At 37.5% G+C, this 24,478-nt stretch overlaps 1 protein-coding gene across 3 annotated transcripts in view; it reads left to right on the forward strand.

Annotated features, from left to right (window-relative positions):
* Nucleotides 1-15,057, forward strand: part of fgfr1a (fibroblast growth factor receptor 1a) — a 120,658-nt gene extending 105,601 nt beyond the window's left edge. For 2 of the 3 annotated variants that reach the window (XM_084389271.1, XM_084389272.1), the window contains exons 8-18: nucleotides 307-451; nucleotides 5,160-5,350; nucleotides 6,695-6,840; nucleotides 7,560-7,681; nucleotides 8,881-8,991; nucleotides 9,254-9,444; nucleotides 9,535-9,657; nucleotides 11,110-11,180; nucleotides 11,273-11,410; nucleotides 11,498-11,603; nucleotides 12,922-15,057. In XM_084389271.1, the coding sequence (XP_084245397.1) occupies nucleotides 307-451; nucleotides 5,160-5,350; nucleotides 6,695-6,840; nucleotides 7,560-7,681; nucleotides 8,881-8,991; nucleotides 9,254-9,444; nucleotides 9,535-9,657; nucleotides 11,110-11,180; nucleotides 11,273-11,410; nucleotides 11,498-11,603; nucleotides 12,922-13,101 (1,524 nt within the window). In that variant the 3' untranslated portion in view covers nucleotides 13,102-15,057. Of the gene's footprint in view, nucleotides 1-306; nucleotides 452-5,159; nucleotides 5,357-6,694; nucleotides 6,841-7,559; nucleotides 7,682-8,880; nucleotides 8,992-9,253; nucleotides 9,445-9,534; nucleotides 9,658-11,109; nucleotides 11,181-11,272; nucleotides 11,411-11,497; nucleotides 11,604-12,921 lie in introns of all 3 variants that reach the window. The other variant, XM_084389270.1, reaches the window with a different exon arrangement.
* Nucleotides 15,058-24,478: the final 9,421 nt, after the last annotated feature.

The following is a 24,478-nucleotide window of genomic DNA, read 5'->3' on the forward strand; positions in this document are numbered from 1 at the left end:
TGTGGAGATGGAGGCGGGTGGACGTCACCCTCGTCTTCAGGTGTTGGGTCTGTAGCGGGTGGAGCCGCGTGCTCCGTTCTCCAGCTAACCACCAATCTGTCAGCAGGGTCATCGAAGGATCCACTTCCGATCATGGAGCTGTCCTGCTTTCCTTAAGGACGGTGAAGGGTGTTTCTCCAGCACCCTTCTCTTACTCCATGATGTCAAATCTTTACCGTTCTTCATCCAAAAACTCTCTCTCTCTCTCTCTCATCTGGTGGGTTTTCCTGGAGCTCTCCGGCTTCATCCTGTGGTTCTTTTCTCTAGACGGCAGGCGTCAACACTACGGATAAGGAGATGGAGGTACTGCAGATCAGGAATGTGTCTTTAGAGGATTCTGGAGAGTACACCTGCTTGGCTGGGAACTCTATCGGCCACTCCCATCACTCTGCATGGTTGACTGTCTATAAAGGTATCTGTGGTTCTTGTGGTGCTCTTTTTGGTTGATGTTTCTCCCTGTCTAAAGCCCAAAGTATATTTAGTTGTTTACATGTAGACTAGAGTATGCGTTCTGTGCGTGTGATGCAAATTTATTCGCCAGCATAGCGCAGATTTTTCTAACCGCACATACAATGTAAGTTCAGCTTGAACGTGTGCATTGAGGATTTTTGCACTAGTTAGTTTGTCCACAAGGCGGCAACACTGGCCCAGGCCTCTGTTTCACCGCTGAAGTGGAACGACAACAAACTAATGGAAGATGCAACAATGTTAAATGTCTTCATACCCGTTCACAGTTTAAACGAGTACAAAGACGTTTTTAGAGAAGTACTGAACGAGGATAATACTTTCTATTGCACACGCTATCAAATGGAGTGTACTTTGAAAGGCTGTTTACATACGCCAAGCGTTTGCGTCAAAACTGAAGTATGCTTTGGGCTTAACAGTGGCAGTTCACACTGTGGGTTGAATTTGGTCACATCACTGCAGTAGTTTCCATAAAAATCTGTTCAAAATGTTCTGTTGAAATTGACTTTATAGCTTTTATTTTTGAGGGCCAAGAAACCTCAAAATACCACCACGTTTTTCGCACAAAGTGGACATTCACTTTTCATAAATATGACTATATAGTGCAGACACTTCTAAAATAGTATAGACAGTTTGACTGTCTAATATAGTGCAGTTATTAAGATTTGGGTGCAATTTGATAAAAATCTATAAAAAGAATAAACCATTTTTGGTATTTTGTAAGAGAATTTTAACGTGAATGTCATCAATATTTCTTTTCTCAATGTCTCTAAACAGGCAATGAGTGTTAAGACATTGTCAGTGCTAGTAAACACTGGCTCTTTAATTTACTTCCATTACAAGCAATACCAGTGGTTTTATAGCAAATAACAATTCTTTGTGAACCGCACCATTCTTCAACCCCTGTGTGTCTGCTTTGTGGTTTTGTTATTCATCTGGGTGTTGACTGACACTTGAAATGTCAGTTGAAGCATGTCAAAATGACATGTTTGTTGTCCTTCTTTACAAAAGTGGAATCAAGCCAAGCCAAACCTCCTACTGTCTCTGACCACAACTGAATTTAAAGGTGCACATAAGTATATATTTACTCGAAGACAGGAACATAATTTTAGAAAAATCTTTTACACTAATATTAGTTGAAGGCTCGTAATAGTGGCCTTATGTAAGCTGATTAATTGTAGTGGGTCGGCTCATGGGGGCGTCATGTTGAGATCACATGACCAGCCAAATACAACTCACTTTTTCTCAGGAACCCCTTGGTATTTATTCACTTCTGTAATTATTTGTGGCCGACTGCTAAATAAATAATGGCATTGTAAAGAAATTCACTAAATTCACTTTATTTTGCAGTACGTGTATTTACACAAGAAAGTACTGCGTAATATAAAAAGTGAACTACTTAAAATGGGTTAAGTTTAGGTTTAGTGTTAAGTTCAGGGTTAGTACCTAGTTACAGTAAGTACATAGGACATGCATGTAAAACAGTCATGTAAAATAAAATGCTACAAAGGAGGAGTGGGCAATCTTCCCAAAATTGCATAATCCACCATCTAAATCACAATCTTCCCAATTTTGAGATGTACTATCGAGAATTTCCAGACTGGAACAAGCCTATGCAAAACACTGCATAATCTTCACTGTATGAATTATTTACATTGATTCTTATTTAAACCACTAGTTATTAGTTCAAGAGCAGTGAGTGCTTTAGTCTGTCTTCTGTTTAACATTAATGACAGACAGCAGTAGTTATTTGCATTAGGCTTGAAGACTGAATGCACGGATCTAACATAATGACACACATCCGATTTCTTTCCCAACTGTTTATTCACTTAAGACATAACTGACTGTCTTTATTAAAATACTACATATTTTTTGTGTATATTTGACCATTTAGGCGCACACCTGAAATCCCAGGTATACCTTGTTCGTCCGTGTTCTGCTCTTGCAGCGCACACAGAAAGCATGTGGGGATCAGTCTCTTTCGCAATATAATGCACTTTTAATAACTCTTTGAAAAATAAAGCATGTCCCACAGTAGACTGCATTTTATGACAGTCACGTTACATGATTTGATTGATTTGGACGTTTAGTTTTGGCTTTTAAGCACACCGCTTTAAAGGAAAGGGACGGCATGCATCACAATGATCATTTTATCTTGATTATCACGTTTTCATAAGTGTTGGAAGCCAAAATCGAAACCGAAACTACAATTTTATTCATCGTACAGCCCTACTGCTGTTTTTTTTCACCACGCATGAAAGTCAGCACAGCCATCTAGTTGGCAGTCATTGCTGTATTGTAACATTATTATGAGAACATAAAAGATCACAACCTCTGCGATTCACTTGAAAAGTAGATCATCACGATTTAAAGGCGTCGGATCGCCCACCCCTACCACAATGAAAACTATTGATTTTGCACACAATGTCGCATCCCTGCTACTAGGTATCGGTATACGTGTAAATACTGACCAGTGCAAAATGACTGAGCGCACCATAAATGTTTCCTAATTTAAAGATGTTTTGCGAACAAGAGCTGTAGTTTAACTGCAAAATAAATGATGTAATGTATAACAAATAACAACTGAGAACAGATGGGACACTGTGGCTAGTGGTTTGGCAAAGCTTTGTTTCCATTTTACTCTTTTATATTATAAAATCCTTTTCCTAGTTTTTCAAGATTAACCTGTTTCCAATTAACATTTCTGTGTGCCTGAACACTGGACAAGCATCCCAAAGAGCATGATTTTACGCATAAGCACTATGCTGACATCATTTCCTCTTTGGCTCGGGTTTGATAAATACCTCACCTAGAAGGTGAATCTATTCGCGGTTTAAATAGATTCGATTTATCAAGATGCTTGCCAGTCAAAGTCTTAAACACATTCAACATGAAGAATAAGATTTAATTCTGGATGTTGAATGTTGATCTTCTTGCATTTGCATGTTGCAGTCAGCAAACTGGGCCTTACTCTTATCATAAACCATTATGTAAATATAATAACTCAAGAGCATTTGAGCTTCATGTTCACGCTACAGTATATTTGATTGTTCATTAAGTTATTAAAAGAGAAGGCAAAGAGTAGTGATCTGTCAATGAGATGCATTTGCATGTGCATTGTTGTGTGAAATGTATACATGATACAATAACATCTTTTGTGTGCATGAACTGTGTGAAAGAAACTCTGTATAAAGAACCAGAGCCTTGGGGCAGACAAACGCCAACCAAATAGCATAGGAAATATCTGTATCAGCCAGACTTCTCATGTAATTTTACCCCATAACCCAGCTCTCCATTTATACTTTGCTGAAATGCATACCCGCTCAGATTTTGTCTACCCACACAGATAAGCCATTCCTCTCAATTTACATTTGTATTTGTGTTGCAAATTTAATGTCTCATATGAGTTTACATAAGGCCGTTTTTTGGCCTAATCTCGTAGCGAGGGCTGCCAAGTATCATGAGCAGTGGTTTCCTTCTCCTGCTAGTCACATAAGCAGAAGAATGTGCCATGAAACCTGATCCATGAAAGAAGTAATTATGATGCTACAATAGGAGTTTGTGTTCATTGCAATTCACCATTCACGTGAACAACGACATCTCCGTTTAGAGGATTTTTGTTTTGTGCATGTGCATGTGCGTGTGCGTGTGTGTGTGTGCATCAGTGTGTTTGTGGTTTTATAAATGTACATTAAAAAAGGTCTCCTGCTAATATGATATTTCAAGCTTCTTAAACGGGCAGATACTCTAACTTTGGCAGGAATGTGTACAATATTGAGTCATTGTGCAACATATTCTCTTCCACTGACCTTTTGCTAAGCCCCACTCCAGCTTGCGTAATGTTGCTGTATTAAAACAACATGTGATAAACACACACATTCTGAGAAAGAAAGCCTGAATTGAGAGATTTTAACTCAAAATGATGTAAACCCGGAATTGTGAGAAATAGTCAAATAAATTCAGAGAAAAGAGGCAGAATTGCAAGATATCAACTTGCAATTCAGAGAAAGTCTGAATTGCGAAATGATATAAACTCGGAATTGTGAGAAATAAAGTCAGAATAAACTCAATTCTGAGATAAAACGGCAGAATTACGAGATATTAAGTTGGGAGAAAGATGTTTACTCAAAATAGTGAGGTATAAACTTTCTGAATTCTGAATTGTAGGATTTAAAAAGTCCCTTTTTTAAATCTGTGATGGAAATGGTCTTCCATAATTATTTAATGAATTTACTTAATATTAATTTACTTTGGATCCAATCTAGGTGTTTTACTGATGGGTTACATGGTCATTTGGGAATGAGGGAATATTAATAAATAAATAAATAAATAAAAACCTAGTGTCACTATTATAAGAGCGCCAACAACAACTTTTTACAGTGTCTTGGGATTTTTTATGTAAAATTCCATTTAATGCTTTTCGAACACATTGGTTTCCAAAAGCTTGCCTGATAACATGGCGGATGGCAACATTAAGGCAGAACTTAGCAAAGGGTCAGTTGCAGTGATTGTCAAACATTCAAGCTCTGCTGGTACAGGCTGATTTGTCATTCTTAGCACACAAAGGTAAATAAACACATCATCCCTTTAGCGTTCAGCAAGCTCATTCCCTTCCCTTCTGCCACCTTGCATTGCTCCCTTCTTTCATAATCTAGCCATTCCCCCGACTCAACTGCCAAACCAGACCTACCTGGAGGTGCTGATCTACTGCGTGGGCTTCTTTCTCATCTGTGTGATGGTGGTGACCGCCGTGCTGGCCAAAATGCACAGCTCCACCAAGAAAAGTGACTTCAACAGCCAGCTGGCGGTTCACAAGCTGGCCAAGAGCATCCCTCTGCGCAGACAGGTAACAGAAAGTAGATAGGGGGTTTGATCTCTTTACCACTAAACATAGAAACATCATATTTCAACAGTTTCTTATGTAAATGTTAATGTTGGGGTGTTAATTTGATAGTGGGGATATTTAACTATAATAGTGTTAAAGTGCTTTTTTCCATGTTCATCTTTCTTTAGTGTGTAATGTTGCTGTTTGAGCATGAAAAAGCTCTGCAAAGTTCCAGTTCTTCTCTATATCAGTGTCACTGTTTCTGAACTCCCTGAAACGCCTCCATTGTAGTCTTGAGTTTCTTCCGGGAACGAACACGTCACCATATTCCTCATTTAAATAATTCATACGCAGAATAAAGGGGCGGGGCCTGGTTGAGTGAGTTAGTAGTGTGTTGAAACTGGTGGTTATGGTAAGTGGCAGGACATTTCCCTAACACACTCGAAGCGCTCGACCAATCACAACACACGGATCCAGCCGGCCAATCAGAGCACTTTTCAGAAGGAGGGGCTTCATGGAGACAAGAACTAAACAGAGCGTTACTGACAGACTGGGAAGAGAGGAGCTGCAATAATGAAGAATATGTGAAAGATATTGTGTTTTTTGAGCATTCAAGCATGAAAACCTATTCTAGCAGAGCCCAAAAACAAAATCAAAACTTTGTAAAAGGGTATAATATTGCCTCTTTCATTTAAAGCATTCGTTTTCATGAAAAAACAAGATTATTTTGTAAGTAAAGACTTAATTTCTCCGTGCAGTTGCATTTGTGAAATTTCATGGGCATAAAAGGTCTGTCAATAGTCTAGCGACGTCTGAACTGCTTTCAAACCGAGCAGTTCCCAACTTAAGCCCGTCGAGAAAACTGCATAGGAAATCTTTCACCCTCATGAAATTCCTAATCATGTGGATTAAAATGATTTCGCCTGCAGCGATGTATAAAGTCAGTTTCAAACCAAGCAGCTGTGAATCTGCTTGACCAGCATGGGGAAATTGTTCACCCTCATGCAAAATTTTGGATTGCGTTGATTCTTATTGAAATGACTTTATTTGGCCCACAAAAATGTGACCCCAACTTTACAAATGCCTAATTTAAACTCAAGGTTTCGTGCAGGGTTCCAATGTAAAACTTCTTTTCTCGTTTCTCCAACTATTTTCTTGTTGAGCTCATTTTTGATTTCCGTTTTGATCTGTTTTCATTGATGATTGCTGTATAATATCAGTGCATCTCTCTGCATCGGTGTCTATAGATGCCCCCTGACCAAGTAACTCGCATGCACCCATATGAGCGCACAAGACCACAGTCTTTATATGTGTATTTGTGTTGCTGTGTTGTGTGGAGAGTAATTTGTAAGTATTTCCGTGCAGGTGTCAGTGGACTCCAGCTCATCTATGCACTCTGGTGGGATGCTGGTCCGGCCCTCGCGTTTATCCTCCAGTGGCTCTCCTATGCTCTCAGGGGTCTCCGAGTACGAACTGCCCCAGGACCCACGCTGGGAGGTACACAGAGACAGGTAACACACACATTGTACTCGTCATTCACTAACTAAAGATGCACATATGCTAGGGCTGCACGATTATTCGCAATGAAACCGCACGCGATTTGGCAAAGGCTGTGATTATTTTCTGCACAGTTTGTCAGTGTAGAACGGCTGATCGGTACACACACACCACATATCCATCTGAACACCAGAGGGCGTCTCACACACACAGACACATGCCAAATATGCCCTGCCGCAGAAGTACAATAACACACGTCATTCCAGGAAACCCCTTTCACTGTAGCTGAATAAACAGAAGATTGAAATGCTTTGATTTAACATGACTAATAAACACACGACTGCCTTATTCTGTGTAAGAAGCAACATCATCTCACAGCAGGATGAGCTCAACTGTTGTTATGGAGTGAGTTTGGAGTAAAAGCATGTTATTAAATGTCTTTTGTTGGACAAGAGGTTCATAAACGCTTCTCATATTTTGAAAGATGTTTGACGCGTGTTGCTTTTTCAAATGCGACTCAGACTCGCAGTGTTTACAGAGCCGTACAACAAGCTGTGCATAAAAATAATCCCAGCCTTTGCAATGTCGTAAGCCCGATAAGCCAATTCGGTTTAAGTGCGATTTCATGTAAATTGCGATTAATCGTGCAGCCCTAATATACGCACAAAAATGGCCTGGCGAAGTGTGCAGTGTCAGTGATTTGATATTGTGTGTGTGTGTGTGTGTGTCTCAGGCTGGTTCTTGGCAAGCCGCTTGGAGAGGGATGCTTTGGGCAGGTGATGATGGCCGAGGCTATGGGGATGGATAAAGACAAACCCAGTCGTGTCACCAAAGTGGCTGTCAAGATGCTCAAATGTAAGTGTTTTCTGCCACCGTTGTTAGCTCACACGTGTGTGTGTGTGTGTGGGGGGTGTAAAAAGGGAAATATGCCAGCAAACTCTGTCTGGAATTCAGTATCTCATGAGGAATCTGATGGTCCACTGAGCTTTCGTCTGTATTCCACCTTCGCCCTGAAGCATGTTATTTGAGCTCTGGTGTCACATACCGTACCACAGCAGTTTGTTTATTCTGATTCAGGGTCTGTCTGTTTCCTGTCCTCTCCTCGCGAGTCAATGCCCGGAAACATTGGCAAACATCGGCAACACGAGAGTGTGTGCTGACGTGTCCTGCATCTGTGTTATTTTAGTTTTATTTATGTACTATTACAGTATTTATTAGTATTTTAAATTAGTTTTCAGTTTTCATTGTTCATTGTCATTTCAGTTCTACTTTCTGAGTATAAATTAACATATGCAGTAAAAGACAACAATATACAAGCACTGTAAAAGGTTTTGCCACAAACTCAGCTGACTGGCTTCTCTGGTTTATGAGCTTCTAAAACTTTTGACCCCCTAACTGAGCTCCTTTCCACAAATAAAAACATTATAAATAAAAATGAATAACAGTTTTCTCTTAGTCTTAGTAACTGGGAGCCTTAGCAAGCATTGAGCTTGACCACTGTACAGTAGGCTAATTCACAAATGAATGGCTCTTATGAACCGATTCTGTGGATCCCAGACTCTCGTTATCCATTTGATTTGTTCAATGCATTCACATTTGACTCACTTACTGAACTGTAATGTATCATGCATAGACAGTATTATTCTCAACCGCATTATAAATGGTAAAAAAAAAAACAGTAATTGAATTAACCTGCTAAACAAACATAATAAATGTTCCTGAACTGGTACACAGTTCATCAATACACATTATTCTATAGAAAATCCTAGTAGTGGCATAGCCCAATTTTTTACAATCCAATAAAATCAATTATCATGCTACATTATTTTCCACCGAGAATTTAGTATAGCTGGGAAATGCATCCGATTATGTTCTGAATGCTTTTTCATGTCATTGTCTTGAATGTTAAGTTGATTTCAAGTCCACACCGGAAAATATATGAAAAAGGAAAGCATGGATATAATAACCTGATTGTCCCTCACGGCACAGAGGTTGAAGGTTCCGTGATCTGTCATACTGAGATATATGTGTGTTCATCAATATTGCTTTTATAGCCGACGCCACAGAGAAGGACCTGTCAGATCTCATCTCCGAGATGGAAATGATGAAGATTATTGGCAAACACAAGAACATCATCAACTTGCTGGGGGCCTGCACACAAGATGGTGAGTAAAGGGTGAATTAAGCAGGCGGATGGGCGGAGGGAAGCATTTAGAGATAATGCAGTACGGGCGTAAATCACATTTCAAAATCAATTTGTTAGGCTCACTGCTTTTTGGCTTCAAAAGGTTGTCATCAGTCCAGCTGTTATGATTTCACATGGCTAGATTAATTGAACCTAACTTCCTTATTGAATCACACATTAGTGTATCAAAAACTGTGGCCTCTCCGGTAAAGACTGATTATGTTTCATGTGGCCATTGTCAGGTCCGCTCTACGTCCTTGTGGAGTTTGCTGCAAAGGGGAATCTGAGAGAGTATCTGCGTGTGCGCCGTCCACCTGGGATGGAGTATTGCTACAACCCTGACCAGGTGCCCGTGGAGAACATGTCAATCAAAGACCTGATATCCTGCGCCTACCAGGTGGCTCGTGGCATGGAGTACCTCTCGTCCAAGAAGGTTGCCATCTCTTCTGTTCTCATCGCAGTCAAATGGCGTCTTTATAATTGTTCCTTTGATTAATGTACATGTGTGTTTTCACTGTTGTAGTGTATTCATAGAGACTTGGCTGCCCGTAATGTCCTGGTAACTGAAGATAACGTGATGAAGATAGCCGACTTCGGCCTGGCCAGGGACATCCATCATATTGATTACTACAAGAAAACCACCAATGTAAGATTTCAGACTGAGACGCATCAGAAAAATCACTTTATTAAACACCAATTTTGAATCTGGTCTTCCATTGCTTTTGGTTCTCGCAGTGAGTGCTATCTGATGCGATCTGTATTTTAATGTCCCCTTGTGGTGAAAATCAAGCATTTAATGTTGTGAATATGTCTATGTGGTGTTTTTAATATGCTTTAAGACAAACCATGTGTAAATTCATAAGTCGACAGCATTGCTGAGTATTTTCTCCTTAAAACTGCAGTGAACCAAAGACAGTCTCAAAAACACGCTTTTGAAATCGCTGGTCAAACCCAAACCAGGGTTTGAAATGAACTATAATCAACGGTGGCGGTTAACGCTGTCAAATCACTAGCCAATTTGGCGTGTTACTTATTATGCTTATACTCAAATACTGAACTTGTGAATCATCATGATATATTAAATACAGTGAATTGCACATAATCTGAGCATATCTGGCTTACTTGAACACACACGTCACTACGCAAAAAAATAATGGCGCACTTGTTCATTTGCATTGAAGCAATAGCGAAGATTAAAAAGCATTTGGTTAACAGAAAAGACATTATTTTCCAAAATCCTATTCTCTGTACTGTATTGATTTGTCCACCTAAAACACATTTTTGGTGAAAAGGATGAGGATAAAAGAGGAAGGGAGGAGATTGCTGGATGACAGGATTTTGTTTAAATACGAAATGAATGTATGAAATCCAAATCATATATATATATATATATGACAAAAATAAGACCTCTCTACCGCACACTGTTGACTTTACGGTTTTATTTTATTCAAAGCGAACAACGCGCTTTATTTTATTTTGAGCGAACCTGAGGACGCTATATGCGAAACGCGTTGTTCGCTTTGAATAAAATAAGAGTAAAGTCAACAGTGTGTGTATATATATATATATATATATATATATATATATATATATATATATATATATATATATATATATAACGTAGTTAATCTGGTTATTTTCTTTTCTTTCTTTTTTTGGCTAGTAGAAGTTCTGAATGGCCGGTAACTTAAAAATGTAGTTTGTAAAAAAGTTCATTTCAAACTCTGCTTGTAACCAATCAGGTCAACGAGTGGATCTCTGAGCTGGTGTGAGTGAGTGGAGGCGGGGATCATTTGCATATTCATAGAACCGCGTATACTAAATGAGGCAAGGGTGTCGAGTTACAGTCAAGATGTTTTAAGGCATTCCTTCTTTCAAGGAAAAAAAAACATTTAAATATGTCATTATGGTGATCAAAGGTGAGTTTTAAGGTATAAAATTATTGACTACAGGGGGACTTGTGTGATTCTCGTCATCTTGATTTTCTTTGAGCCATAATTATAATTATAAAATCCTCTCTGCAGGATTGTCACAAATGCTGATCTATAATCTCGAACAGGTGATGAGTTGGTGAATAAAGTGATTGTGTTCTTCACAGGGTCGTTTACCAGTGAAATGGATGGCGCCTGAAGCTCTGTTCGACCGCATTTACACCCATCAGAGCGACGTGTACGTCTGAAGATATTCTCTCAAACACACTCTGATACTTAATGCCGTTGTCTGTTAATAATGGTCGTTGTGATGGTGTCTTTGCATGTCAGGTGGTCTTTTGGGGTGTTGCTGTGGGAGATCTTTACTCTGGGCGGCTCACCGTACCCAGGTGTCCCAGTCGAGGAACTCTTTAAACTGCTAAAGGAAGGCCACCGCATGGACCGGCCCTCCACATGCACCCATGAACTGTGAGACCCGTGATTGTAGTAATGATATGACTTCTGTAATGATGGTGCTGGAGATCTTATGATGATCTTATGACGTTCCTCTTGCAGGTATATGATGATGAGGGATTGTTGGCATGCCGTCCCGTCTCAGAGACCCACGTTCAAACAGCTGGTGGAGGATCTGGACCGCACGCTCTCCATGACGTCCTGTCAGGTGAGCAGAAGCAGAAGCGGATCAGGGCTGCGTTTCCCAAACTTCCGTCGGAACCAATAGAGTTCAGTGGAACTGGCGACCGGATTTGGTTAATGATGCTTTTCGGGAAACGCACCCCAGAACAGCTTTATAATCCACAAATCAGCTTTCAATACATTGCGTGACATTTCAGCTGTGCTTAAGACAAGTTTTTTCAATGAATTGGACAATAATTATTATTTTATTTAAATTAATTATTATAATTATTTCCAGTAATAGTGACTATTAAATAATAATAAGTAATTAATTAATGATTAAGAATTATTGTCGTTGTTGTTATTGTCATTCAATCATTAATAATAATCAAATAATAATACATTAATGATGATTATTATTCAATCATTAATAATAATAATAATAATTAATAATATAATAATTAATAATTATCATTATTATTATTATTCAATAGTTAATATCAATAATAACGCATTGACAAATAATAATTGTTATTGTTGGTTTTGTTATTCAGTAATTAATATAAATATATCAGTATATAATAATAACAATGAACAAAAACAACATTATTATTGATGTTGATGATGATGATTATTCAGATTATTACTAATAATAAACCGATAACACATTAATAATAATAATTATTACTATTATTATTCAATCATTAATATTAATTATCATCAAAAATAATTATTATTCAATAATAATATACAGTAATAATACATTAACAAATATTATTATTTTAATGTATTATTATTATTCAATAGATATTTAATATACCTAGAGCTATGCTTTCACAATCAAAATTCATTATTCAATAATTATTATCAATAAAAATACATTAAAAATAATAATGCTGATAATAACATAATTATTATTTTTACTATCATTATACAGTAATTTATAATCAATAATAAAAAAATAATAATAATAACAATAAACAATAATGTTATTTGTTTTTTATGATGATTATAATTATTCAGTCATTAATAATAAATCAACAACAACAAGAATCATAATAATTATTATTATTCAATAATTAAAAATATAAATAATAATGCATTAACAGAATAAAATAATATAATAATTATTATTATTGTTATTATTGGTCAGTAATTAATAATAATAATAATAAACAAGCACAACAATGTCAGTGTTTTTGTTGATGATTATTATTATTAATAAATAGAATTGCAATTAAAATGTTGTTGTTTATTATTATTATTATTATTATTATTTAATAATAATAATTGTGGTTGTTGTTGTTGTTATGGTAACAAAAATATCAAAAATAATACGTTTTGTGTATGTTTTACATTTGCAGGAGTATCTGGACCTGTCTATGTCTCTGGACCAGTTTTCTCCAAATTTCCCGGACACCCGCAGCTCCACCTGCTCTTCCGGTGAGGACTCTGTGTTCTCTCACGACCCCGGCGCTGACGAGCCCTGCCTGCCCAAATTCCCCCCGCACCCCAACCGCGGGGTGGCGTTCAAAAAGCGCTGAGCTCCCTCACTCTTCGGTGTGTGACCTGTCTGGATGAACTCACAGAGAACACGCTTTGCCACAGAGCACACACACTTCAGAGATGAAGCGCTTGGGATGGACATCACGTAATGATCCGGCTGGAAGAGAACAAACCGGCCGTTCACTGACCCCTTTACCTGTCCTAGGGCACTTGAGCAGAAAGCGGTGCGTGTTTGCTTCTCCAGACTTCTCAGTATGAAATATCCGCGTCTGTCGTCTGTAGTAGAGAAACCCTTGCCGTCATTGAACGAGGGACGGATCGATGGGACGTTGGGAGTGTTTATATCTTCTATCGGTGTTAAACAAGGACCTTTATTTTGCCTCCGAGACCAAATTCTTAAGAAAATGTATTCCACTAAACGGTCTGCCCGAATGTATTTTAACAACGGGCAACTCACAGCCTTTCTTGTAAATACATCTAGAAATGTATAAATATGAATATATATTTACACTCTACCCTTATTTTTTATTACACGATTTGAATTTTGTTGCATTTTTTTTTGTACAAGGATGCGTCTATCTAGAACTTTTTGAAGTGTAGTTTTTGTGAAAGTGACCATGAGAATTGTAGATGAAATGATATTATTAAGAGCTGATCGACGGCCAGTTTTGTTTCGTAATGTTGTTGTGGTGTATCATTGATGCAGAAGTGGCTCAGAACTGCTGCTATACAGCGTCAGACTTAAGCTATAGAAATATACGTATTAAAAAGGCTCACAAGGTTTTCCTCTTCATGTCTTAAAAGCGAGTCCCCGAGTTGATGCGTTTTATAATGATAAATCTCGATGAATTCCATATCGGCCAAAATAAGAGATGCTATAAATGTTTCGCTTCGCACGTTAAAATCAACAGTGTGTAAGATCTGCAGATCACTTATGTTACTCTACAAGGATTACATCCAATAAATGCTGTTCACAAACTCTTTCATGCCGCATAAAGAAGCTTGTAAACATCACTCTTGCTGATGAGTTTACAACATAAATTGTGTTTACAGTGAAATTGACTGCAGGTTAGTAGGGGTGATTAAATATTATAATGCATAGCTCGCAGTGTAAATGGCGTCTCCTGCTGAAAGCCGAGTGTAACCGTTAGCTCCTTATTTATAGCGGTGTGAATGACCCATCTTGCGCTACAAATGCATGACTGTTAGCAGCGACGACTGGCTCGCTTCCCAGTCCCAGCTCACACACTCCTGCAGCCAACGCGAAACACCAGCCTTGATTTACACGCTTGAAGAATACGGTTGAAGGTCGCAGAGTATATACAGCGGTTTCAATTTAACATTGTTTGTGATGTTTATGAGACGGCTGTAGTAAATTTTAATTCGTGGAACGTTGCTTTGTTCTGAGAGAGACAACGCGGGTCAACAGATACGGACTTTAGAAACACTGGTTTGCGAGTCTGTTTTCTCCAAAGGCATGCATTACGATAGGGACTGTTGCTTTACGGTTTAGTCGACGCCAAATTTATAGCTCAAATGCATCAATAAATGTATCAGCTTTTTATTTGATATGCAACGGCTTGTGTTGAATTCTTATTCCGAGTTGAAACTGAATGACGTTTACCTTAAAATCATCATTTACACAGAAAGGAGCTGTTTGGCACAATGTTGACGTTGCTCTTTGGTGACCGGAAACATGTTAAAAAGATCACTAAAGTCACGCGCTATTAAATATTTTTACACTTAATTGAAACGTAACCCTACGTATAAACTTTTCAGAAGCCTTCTGGAGTAATGGTTGGAATAAAAACACAGATTGATTACCTGACAAATTACCTTTAGACGTGGTGATATGTTGACATTTACACTTGTTTACATTTTAATAGAGAGAACATTGTGAATAAAAGACTTTGTTCAACACGAACCCGATCTAAACGGCAAACGTTTGCGTGCGCCCTTCATGTGCTTGCCAAATAAAATCAATCAATCATAAATGTCATTTCTTGGGGTTTTTTTGTATCGTTATTCATTTATTGCTATTAATTTCAAATACCGATTGGTATGGAAGCTCGTTTCCGCCACAAAATAAAACAATTTAAAAGATATATGTGCCCTTTTTTTTATCTCACAATTGAAAAAAAGTCAGAATTGCAAGATGTAAACTCGCAACCCAGACGGCAACGTAATGTCGGCCCAGATCCGGCCCACATCTGGGCCGCATGGAATCCACGTGTGCCGGATCTGGGCCGACACTATGTTGCTCTCTGGGAATGGCAAGAAATAAAGTCAGAATTGCGAGACAAAAAGTTAGAATTGCAAGAAAAAAGTCAGAATTGCAAGATATAAACTCTCAATTCTGACTTTTTTCTCGCAATTGCGTGTTTAAATCTTGCAATTTTGACAGTTTTTCAATTCTGACTTCTTTTCTAAATTGATATAAAGTCCAGTTCTGAGGAAAAAAGACCGACTTTTTTTCTCAATCGAATTCTAACTTTATAACTCGCAATGGTGAGTTTATAACACAATTCTGAGAGAAAAAAAAGTCTGAATTGTGAGATAAAACTCACAATTGGGAGAAAAAAAGAAATTAAAGGAATTATTTATTGGCGGAAACAAGCTTCCATAGATTGGAAATCTTATTTGCATATAAAATTTTGATTACATTATTTCATGATTAAGCATCGTTTCAGTGGAAATGTATTTTTATCATAAGTTACATGAGGTAACATGAGTTAGAATCAACCTTAACAGGATAAACTGAAATTCATCTTCTGCTCAGGATTTTGAAGGATGCCATTGGATCATTGAAGGTTAACTTAATATTATGCAACCACACATTAATTTATGGAGAGCTTACAACCTACTAGCTACGTTGGCATGAAAAGGAAGTTGCAATAGTCTTCCCTATTGTGACGTACTGTACTGTATATCCGAGTGAAGCGGCTTCTGGAACAAGAACAGATGTAGGGCAGGAGCTGATTTTATCCATGGGGAATTGATTGGATGGTTGTGGTTTGCTATTGGTGGATCTCATGTGAGTGACAGGTTGCCCCGCCCTCACGCCAGTAAACACATCATCAGAGAAGAGATGTTTTTGAAAGCGAGAGGGGAATTTTTTTTGATTAAGGACCATGAAGGTACATTTATTTAATAAAAATAAAATAATGATCTGCATGGATAAATTTGATGGAATACTGCAATATAATATTCCATCAAATTTGATTTCATGGTGACTTTAAGAACAAATGGTGCAACCAAATTAAGTACAACATTACAAACTAACTAGTTACTAAACCTCTAATGTGGACTTTTACGTTCCAATTTAAGTAAAAATGTACAAACGCCTGTTGCAACAAAGAGTATCACAACAGTATTTCACATGACTGATGCGCTATATTCCAAATCTTCTGAAGCCATGATAGCTTTGTGTGTGTAACACCACTTTATTGGTGCTTTGTCATTTTTGTAGCCTGACAGCTTCTGGTCGCCATTCACTTTCATTGAATGGAAAAGAGCAGCAAGAACATTCTTCTAAATTTCTCCATTTGTGTTCCATGGAAGAAAGTAAGTCTCAACAGAACAACATGAGTAAATGATGACAGACATCTGTCTCTTCCATCAAGAAACCCTTGCAGCATCATCTAAATGTTCTTGTCTGAGTGAAAGCGAGAGCGGGAGTGTTAATAGCGGAGGTGGAAGTGGAGGATGTGAAGTGAATTGTATTATCTCACTCTGGGCAGATGGTCCAGGACAGCTGTGCTCGAGCCTGTAAGTGTGAACTCAACAACGTCAGCACAATTTCAGCCTTCAGCACAAAAGTTGAAGGGAATCCAATGTAAGCTGTGTACTTCCAAACATTACGTGTCACACTGAGGGCAAGTACACATGTTGGGGCGAAAATGACTCTGAGTGGCCAAGAAAAGCAGAGTATCCTATTAGTTTTAGTGTAGTAATCAGTGTGCTATTTGTATTTGTTGATTTATTAATGGATAGACTGTTTTTTTTAATTATTCAGGGATTATAAAGTCAAAACACAGAGGGAGAGTCGTTAGGGTGAGTGCGTTTTCTGTGTTTTCAAGCATTAAATAAGATTCCACAAACAAAAATTAAATACAAATTTGTTTAAAAAAATGCCAGAATGGTTACAAAGGTTGCAAGAAGAGGCAAATATTTTGGGAGCAAATTTTGGTTTGTAGGTGCTGATAAACTTATATTTTCATAAAACGTATGAAACTAGCCAATTTGTTAACAATAACTTGGGTAACAAAGTCAATACTACGGAAGAGGATTAGGGCCAAGGAATAAAATAAAAAAAAACATCTCGAGATTAAAGTCATTATAATGCGAGATTAAACTCGTTAAATTTTGAGAAAAAAGTCAAAATACAATCTTGAGAATAAAGTCGTTGTGTTTCGAGAAAAAACTCGTTAAATTTTTATTTTTTTCTTCTTCTAAAAAGACCTAGCCACTTGCAAATTCTTTTTAAAGTTCGTACGCTAATTATTATTCTGTCATAATTAGCTAAAGTTGATAGTATTTCTTTGTTACTGAAAGAAAGTCTAAAATATAGCTTGACTAAGTGATCCAACTCTGCCATGTCCTCTATCAGTAGGCTATGCAATGAACACTGATCGAATGCGTTATTCTCTACATTTCATTTCGACTTTTTTTCTCGAAACACAACGACTTTATTCTCGAAATTTAACGAGTTTATTCTCAAGATTGTATTTCGACTTTTTTTTCTCGAAATTTAACGAGTTTAATCTTGCATTATAATGACTTTAATCTCTAGATGGTTTCATTTTTTTTTATTGCTTGGCCCTAATCCTCTTCCGTACTATACTACAATTGGTGTAAAAAAAAAAAAATTCTATCCATCAAAGAATTCTGAAAGAAAAAAAGTGTCACAGTTTCCACAAAAATATGAAGCAGCAGAACTTTTTTCAACATTGATAATAATAAGAAATGTTTTTTGAGCATCAAATCATCATATTAGAATGATTTCTGAAGGATCGTGTGACACTGAAGACTGGAGTAATGATGATGAAAATTCAGCTTTGATCACAGGAATAAATTACATGTGAAAATACACTCACCTAAAGGATTATTAGGAACACCTGTTCAATTTCTCATTAATGCAATTATCTAATCAACCAATCACATGGCAGTTGCTTCAATGCATTAAGGGGTGTGGTCCTGGTCAAGACAATCTCCTGAACTCCAAACTGAATGTCAGAATGGGAAAGAAAGGTGATTTAAGCAATTTTGAGTATTTCACAATCTGCTCAGTTACTGGGATTTTCACGCACAACCATTTCTAGGGTTTACAAAGAATGGTGTGAAAAGGGAAAAACATCCAGTATACGGCAGTCCTGTGGGCGAAAATGCCTTGTTGATGCTAGAGGTCAGAGGAGAATGGGCCGACTGATTCAAGCTGATAGAAGAGCAACTTTGACTGAAATAACCACTCGTTACAACCGAGGTATGCAGCAAAGCATTTGTGAAGCCACAACACGCACAACCTTGAGGCGGATGGGCTACAACAGCAGAAGACCCCACCGGGTACCACTCATCTCCACTACAAATAGGAAAAAAGAGGCTACAATTTGCACGAGCTCACCAAAATTGGACAGTTGAAGACTGGAAAAATGTTGCCTGGTCTGATGAGTCTCGATTTCTGTTGAGACATTCAGATGGTAGAGTCAGAATTTGGCGTAAACAGAATGAGAACATGGATCCATCATGCCTTGTTACCACTGTGCAGGCTGGTGGTGGTGGTGTAATGGTGTGGGGGATGTTTTCTTGGCACACTTTAGGCCCCTTAGTGCCAACTGGGCATCGTTTAAATGCCACGGCCTACCTGAGCATTGTTTCTGACCATGTCCATCCCTTTATGACCACCATGTACCCATCCTCTGATGGCTACTTCCAGCAGGATAATGCACCATGTCACAAAGCTCGAATCATTTCAAATTGGTTTCTTGAACATGACAATGAGTTCACTGTACTAAAATGGCCCCCACAGTCACCAGATCTCAACCCAATAGAGCATCTTTGGGATGTGGTGGAACGGGAGCTTCGTGCCCTGGATGTGCATCCCACAAATCTCCATCAACTGCAAGATGCTATCCTATCAATATGGGCCAACATTTCTAAAGAATGCTTTCAGCACCTTGTTGAATCAATACCACGTAGAATTAAGGCAGTTCTGAAGGCGAAAGGGGGTCAAACACAGTATTAGTATGGTGTTCCTAATAATCCTTTAGGTGAGTGTATATAGAAATGTGGTCACCATAAGAGATTTCTTTCAAAAACACTTTAAAGAAATCTTATCGACCCCAAACATTTGAAGTGTAGAGATCATAAATTGAAAAGTAATTTGAACATCAATTCAAACCCTCTTAACTAGAAGCAACATAAATATTTCACCTCATTTAGGCCATCTGCATCTGCTCATGACCAATCTGATCTCTCTGTCTGAAACAGAGGATGAGTTCAGGGTCTTTATCACAGTCTCTGATATCTTACTCTCTGAAAAGGAAATGTAGGGTTTGTAGATAAAGAGGGTATTTAATCTCTAATCTTCAAACAGACCCAGATCGCTCTCTAAATGAAGGTCTCATGAAAGAGATTTTTGTTTATTCCCTGAATACTTTAGATGAGGACAAACCCACATATATTTACTGCTTTACTGCACGCTCTACGTGTTCAGAAAACGTTTCTGGTCTATGGTGGTATTTACTTTAGTTTTCGATTGTTATTCACAGCATATGTATGCATGATTTACTATTTTTGAAACATCTTAATTATAATTTGCAATTTAAATCATCTTTGGATGCTAAAAGAAAGATGAATGCCTTTTGTGATCACAAAAAATCAAATAACTTTCTGTTTTAGAAAAAGCTAAATCTTAACTTTTTTACCCCCCCCAAAAATACCAGTAATTAGTAATGTTTGTTAATGTCACAGTGCTTTCAATAATGTTAACAGATAAAATTTTTGATCGTAAAATGTATTAGTAAATGTTGAGATTAACATTGAATAATATTAATAAACTGCAAAAGTATTGTTCATTGTTAACAAATGAAACCTTATTATAAAGTGTGACCCTTTTTTTTAACTTATGTTTATCAGACAGAACAACTAACTGGATCTGCATTAGCATTTGCAATGGGCTGGGTATAGGTTATATACTTTCCTCAGTTCTCCACGATATCTCTATATGAGAATGTCTCTGGCAGACGCAGGGGGTATTGACCTTTAATGTAGGTGGAGTGTGTTTTGGGTCAGTGACCCCGTGTGTGCATGTGTGTGTGTGTGTGTGTGTGTGTGTGTGTGCTCACTGGACTCCTTGTCATGTGGAACTGAATCACTGGTGGAGAAATGACACAAAGGTCAAACAGGGCGTCAAACTGTCAATCAATCTCACATTCTGTATTGTCCTTCAGAATAATGGTGGCTGGAAAACAAAGAGAGAGAGCAATCTTGACTAATAAAATAGTGGAAAAAGAAATCAACAGAAGATTGTGAGAAAGCAACTTACCCCGGATAGGGCCAGATTTACTAAACGGAAAATTAGCGTGCGGCTGCAATCTAATAAAAGTGCAGATGAGTAGAAAGTTATGCAGGTAATTTATAGAGAATGCACAAATTCAGGAGCATGTCAGGCGCAAAATTGGTTAAGACATACTTTTTGGCCGGTGAATAATGGCGCAAGTATCAGTAAACTGACCAGTGTTGGGGGTAATGCATTAACGTGAGTTACGTAATCCGATTACTTTTTCAAGTGACTAGTGCATTACTTTTAAATTAACAACAAAATATCTGAGTTACATTTTCAAATAATTAACTCAAGTTACTTTTTCTCATTTATTGACTGACAGCTCTCCTGTCCTCATGTTGAGAGAAATCGTGAGTAAGTGCAGAGGCGTTGTGTGTGTGTGCGCTGTGTGAACATGATGGGTATTGTAGTTCTAGACTACACGTGAGCAGGCATTTACTCATCTCACTTGCACAAAAACTGATGAAGTATTCCTCAAAATGAATACAAACAGTGAAATGCAAACTGAGAATATTATGCAAACCTGCAATGATTAAATGTTAAATTACACAAATGCACTTTATGTATTTTATCTCACTTTATTAGCCAATCTCTTTGCTGCTGACCTGCGATAATCCAATTCACCATATGTTAAACATCACATTTGTGTTTTATATTTTTGTTTTTATTGCTGAAGAGTGTTTAACTTTCTTCTGCAATCCAGAATAGCAGTACAGCTGAAAGGTATGTTTGAGCGGCGCCCTCTACTGTACAGGAGTGAACTTACATCTCCTTCAGCCTGAGGCTTATTCATTTCACTTTTGGTGTTAAAGGGCCTTTAGATTTGCCAAAAATATCACTTTTTTTAATTAAAAAAAATAGAGCAAGCAAGCCCAGCCCAGGTGAGAAAAAGTAATGCAAAAGTAACGTAACACATTACTTTCAATGAAAAGTAACCAAGTAATGCAATTAGTTACTTTTAGGGAATAACACAATATTGTAACGCATTACTTTTAAAAGAACTTACCCCAACACTGAAATTGACTACCGCAATACTTAATAAATCCAAGACAATCTCACGGCAATTCATAACTATTTTACGCTTTGACAAATTGGTGGCTAATTTGTATGTATTTGTATGATTTCACACGATCTGCTAACACCCCAGTGGTGGTATGGGTTAGGAGTGCGGTTAGGGGCGGACCTTCGTGCTTACTTTTTTATAAAAATCATACATTTTCATGCGATTCACATTGTACGAATTCATGCAAAATCGCCACCTCGTAAAACATCTACGAGATTGGGCTGGTAAATGCCAACCCAATCTCAAAAATCAACCCAAAAATTATGCCTTTGCATAATTAATTTAAATACTCACACTGCCTACAAATGCATATGCAATAAGGTCAGGCACAAAAATAACACATTTTCATCACTAATTTTTCTTTACGTGTCTTTAGTCAATCCTTTAGTTTTTAATGCAAAAAGAGGGTTTGAGCTGTTGAGTTGTCAAGTAAGACATATTTTGTTGATCCTGGAACAACATTCCTGTCCAAAAACATAGTCCTCCAATTCCTATCCTAAACCGAACCATAGCTTATCACTAAAATCAGAGGGAAATAATAGGTGAATAGCACAGATGTAAACACCATTAAGCCTACACTTGACATAAATTGTAAACTTGTCTGTTAAATCGGATTGGTTGCTGTTACAGAATCAACAAAGATGTTGATCCAGGAACATGCTGTACTTGGTGAAATCAGGTTTACCTGCGCAGACACAAGCTGTTAGTAAATCTGGCGTATAATGTAGTCCAAAAGGGGGATGTTGTCACAAAAGTTTAATGTGTTTTTCTTGGACAATAATAGTGGAAATGTTAAATATTTATTTAGTCAAAACTATAATATTGGTGAATCATTCTCTCTAGACAACGTCAGTTTTATTTTGCAGTGATCCCTTTGCAATATCAAATAACTAAGTCTCTTTTAAGTCCCCTTTACAAGAATAATTTTACCCGTTGTTTATTATGTGATGTTGGATTTATCAGATGATTTCATGTATTTGTTCCTTTTAGCATTTATTTGAAATTGCTGTACTTTGTGGGAAAATATGAATAAAGTAATAGATCTCTTCCCACATAATGCATCTGTTCCCCTGAGGCTGTGCTCTGCCCTACTCACACTGGATCGGATTTCCTCCATAGATTGGTTGCAATACTCGCATGCATTAGGCGGGGCTATATAATCTTGGCCTGTCAGCTTGTTATACAGCATTAGCCCTTTGGCTAAAAATATTTGTCTTGTCTGAACAGACTAAACGATACCTGGGAGAGAAAAACACTATATCATTTTACATTTAGAAATGTCTGGCTTGAGGCTCATTCTATATTTAGAATTTCTGAATCTTAAATAGATTAATAATGTCACAACCATGATGATGTGGCAGTCAGCTTTTTTTGTCTTTTGTCAGCTCCTAATTTCTTTTTTAAGTCCCCCTGTAGTCAATCATTTTATCCCTTTAAAACTAATTTATGATTACATAGCCTATTTTTTTTCTTTTTTTTTTCTTTGAATAAAATAGCTTGAATGCAACTCGACACCCTTGCCTCATTTTGTACACTAGGACCCATGAATATGCTAATTAGCCCCGCCTCCACTCACGCCAGCTCAGAGATTCACTGAGGTAAATTCGTGAGGTAAAGGCACAATGATATCACTCTTTACAACGTCGGACACATAACGGTAATTAATATGATTAGCCTTTTGTTTGACTATGTTATTAAACAGCTAATAATGTGTTGCTTGCTAATGTTACACAAACTATGTTCTCGTTTGCCATCTCAGTCTGTCTTCAAACAATCATCAGAAACGCTTTGAACAACTCAGAACGTCAGTGGAGAAAGGCATATAGGCCTAGTTCATCATAACATAGTAATATGCATCATACTATATTGCTAAATCTACCCGATTTTTTATATCAACAAAAAACATATTAACCTGGCATCTCTCGAGACTCACCTGCTAGTTCGCTGTTAATGATATGCTAGAGCCCGCCAGCACGTTGATCTGATTGGTTGCAAGGTAGTTTGTGATGTCAGAAACACCAGCGATTTCAAACCTCGTTTTTGAGACTCTCTTTTTTTCACTGCAGTTTTAAGGAGAAAATACTCAGCAATGGTGTTGACTTATGAATTTGCACATGGTTTGTCTTAAAGCATATTAAAAACACCACATAGACATATAAACAACATTAAAAGCTGGAAAACTTCTGTCTGAAAATTGAAAAACAGATTATGCCAGTATCTATGAATCTGCTATAGGCCTACTTGGCATTGTACAAAATATTGACTCACATAATTATTAATAATTGCAGTCTCCGTACTTCATCTTTTACTTCAATCATAAGATAGATAGCAGACTAAATGAGAGCAGCCTTGATAGGTTACTTGAATGTGGGCCTCATGTTTTGTGTAATGAAGGGAGAAATGACTCAGTCGACTGATGTCTACCTCAATCTCTCTAATCATATCACAGAAGCTTGAAGCTTATGTCTTTGTATCCTCCGTAATTGAATTGGGCTTAGATTAAATTGCATGACAGCACTCCTATTGTTTAGTTTCAAAATGGGACACAAATCTTCCTCAGCAAGACTGTAGGGCTGAACCTACTGTCAATGAAATATATAAATCAGTACAGAAATCTTCTCTCTTCCTCTCTACAGCTTTTCTCAAGTAAAGCTAATGTGGTTTAATAGAATCTAGTACTCATAGGATGTTTAAGTTTTTTTTCTTCTTTTTTTCTGTATGTTATTGAGATTCTTGTTGCCTTAAAGGTTCACCCCAAAATTTTACATTTTGTCATCACTTACCCTCAAGT

This window comes from Rutilus rutilus (genome assembly GCF_951802725.1).
Source record: "Rutilus rutilus genome assembly, chromosome: 19".
Classification (NCBI taxonomy): Eukaryota; Metazoa; Chordata; class Actinopteri; order Cypriniformes; family Leuciscidae; genus Rutilus; species Rutilus rutilus.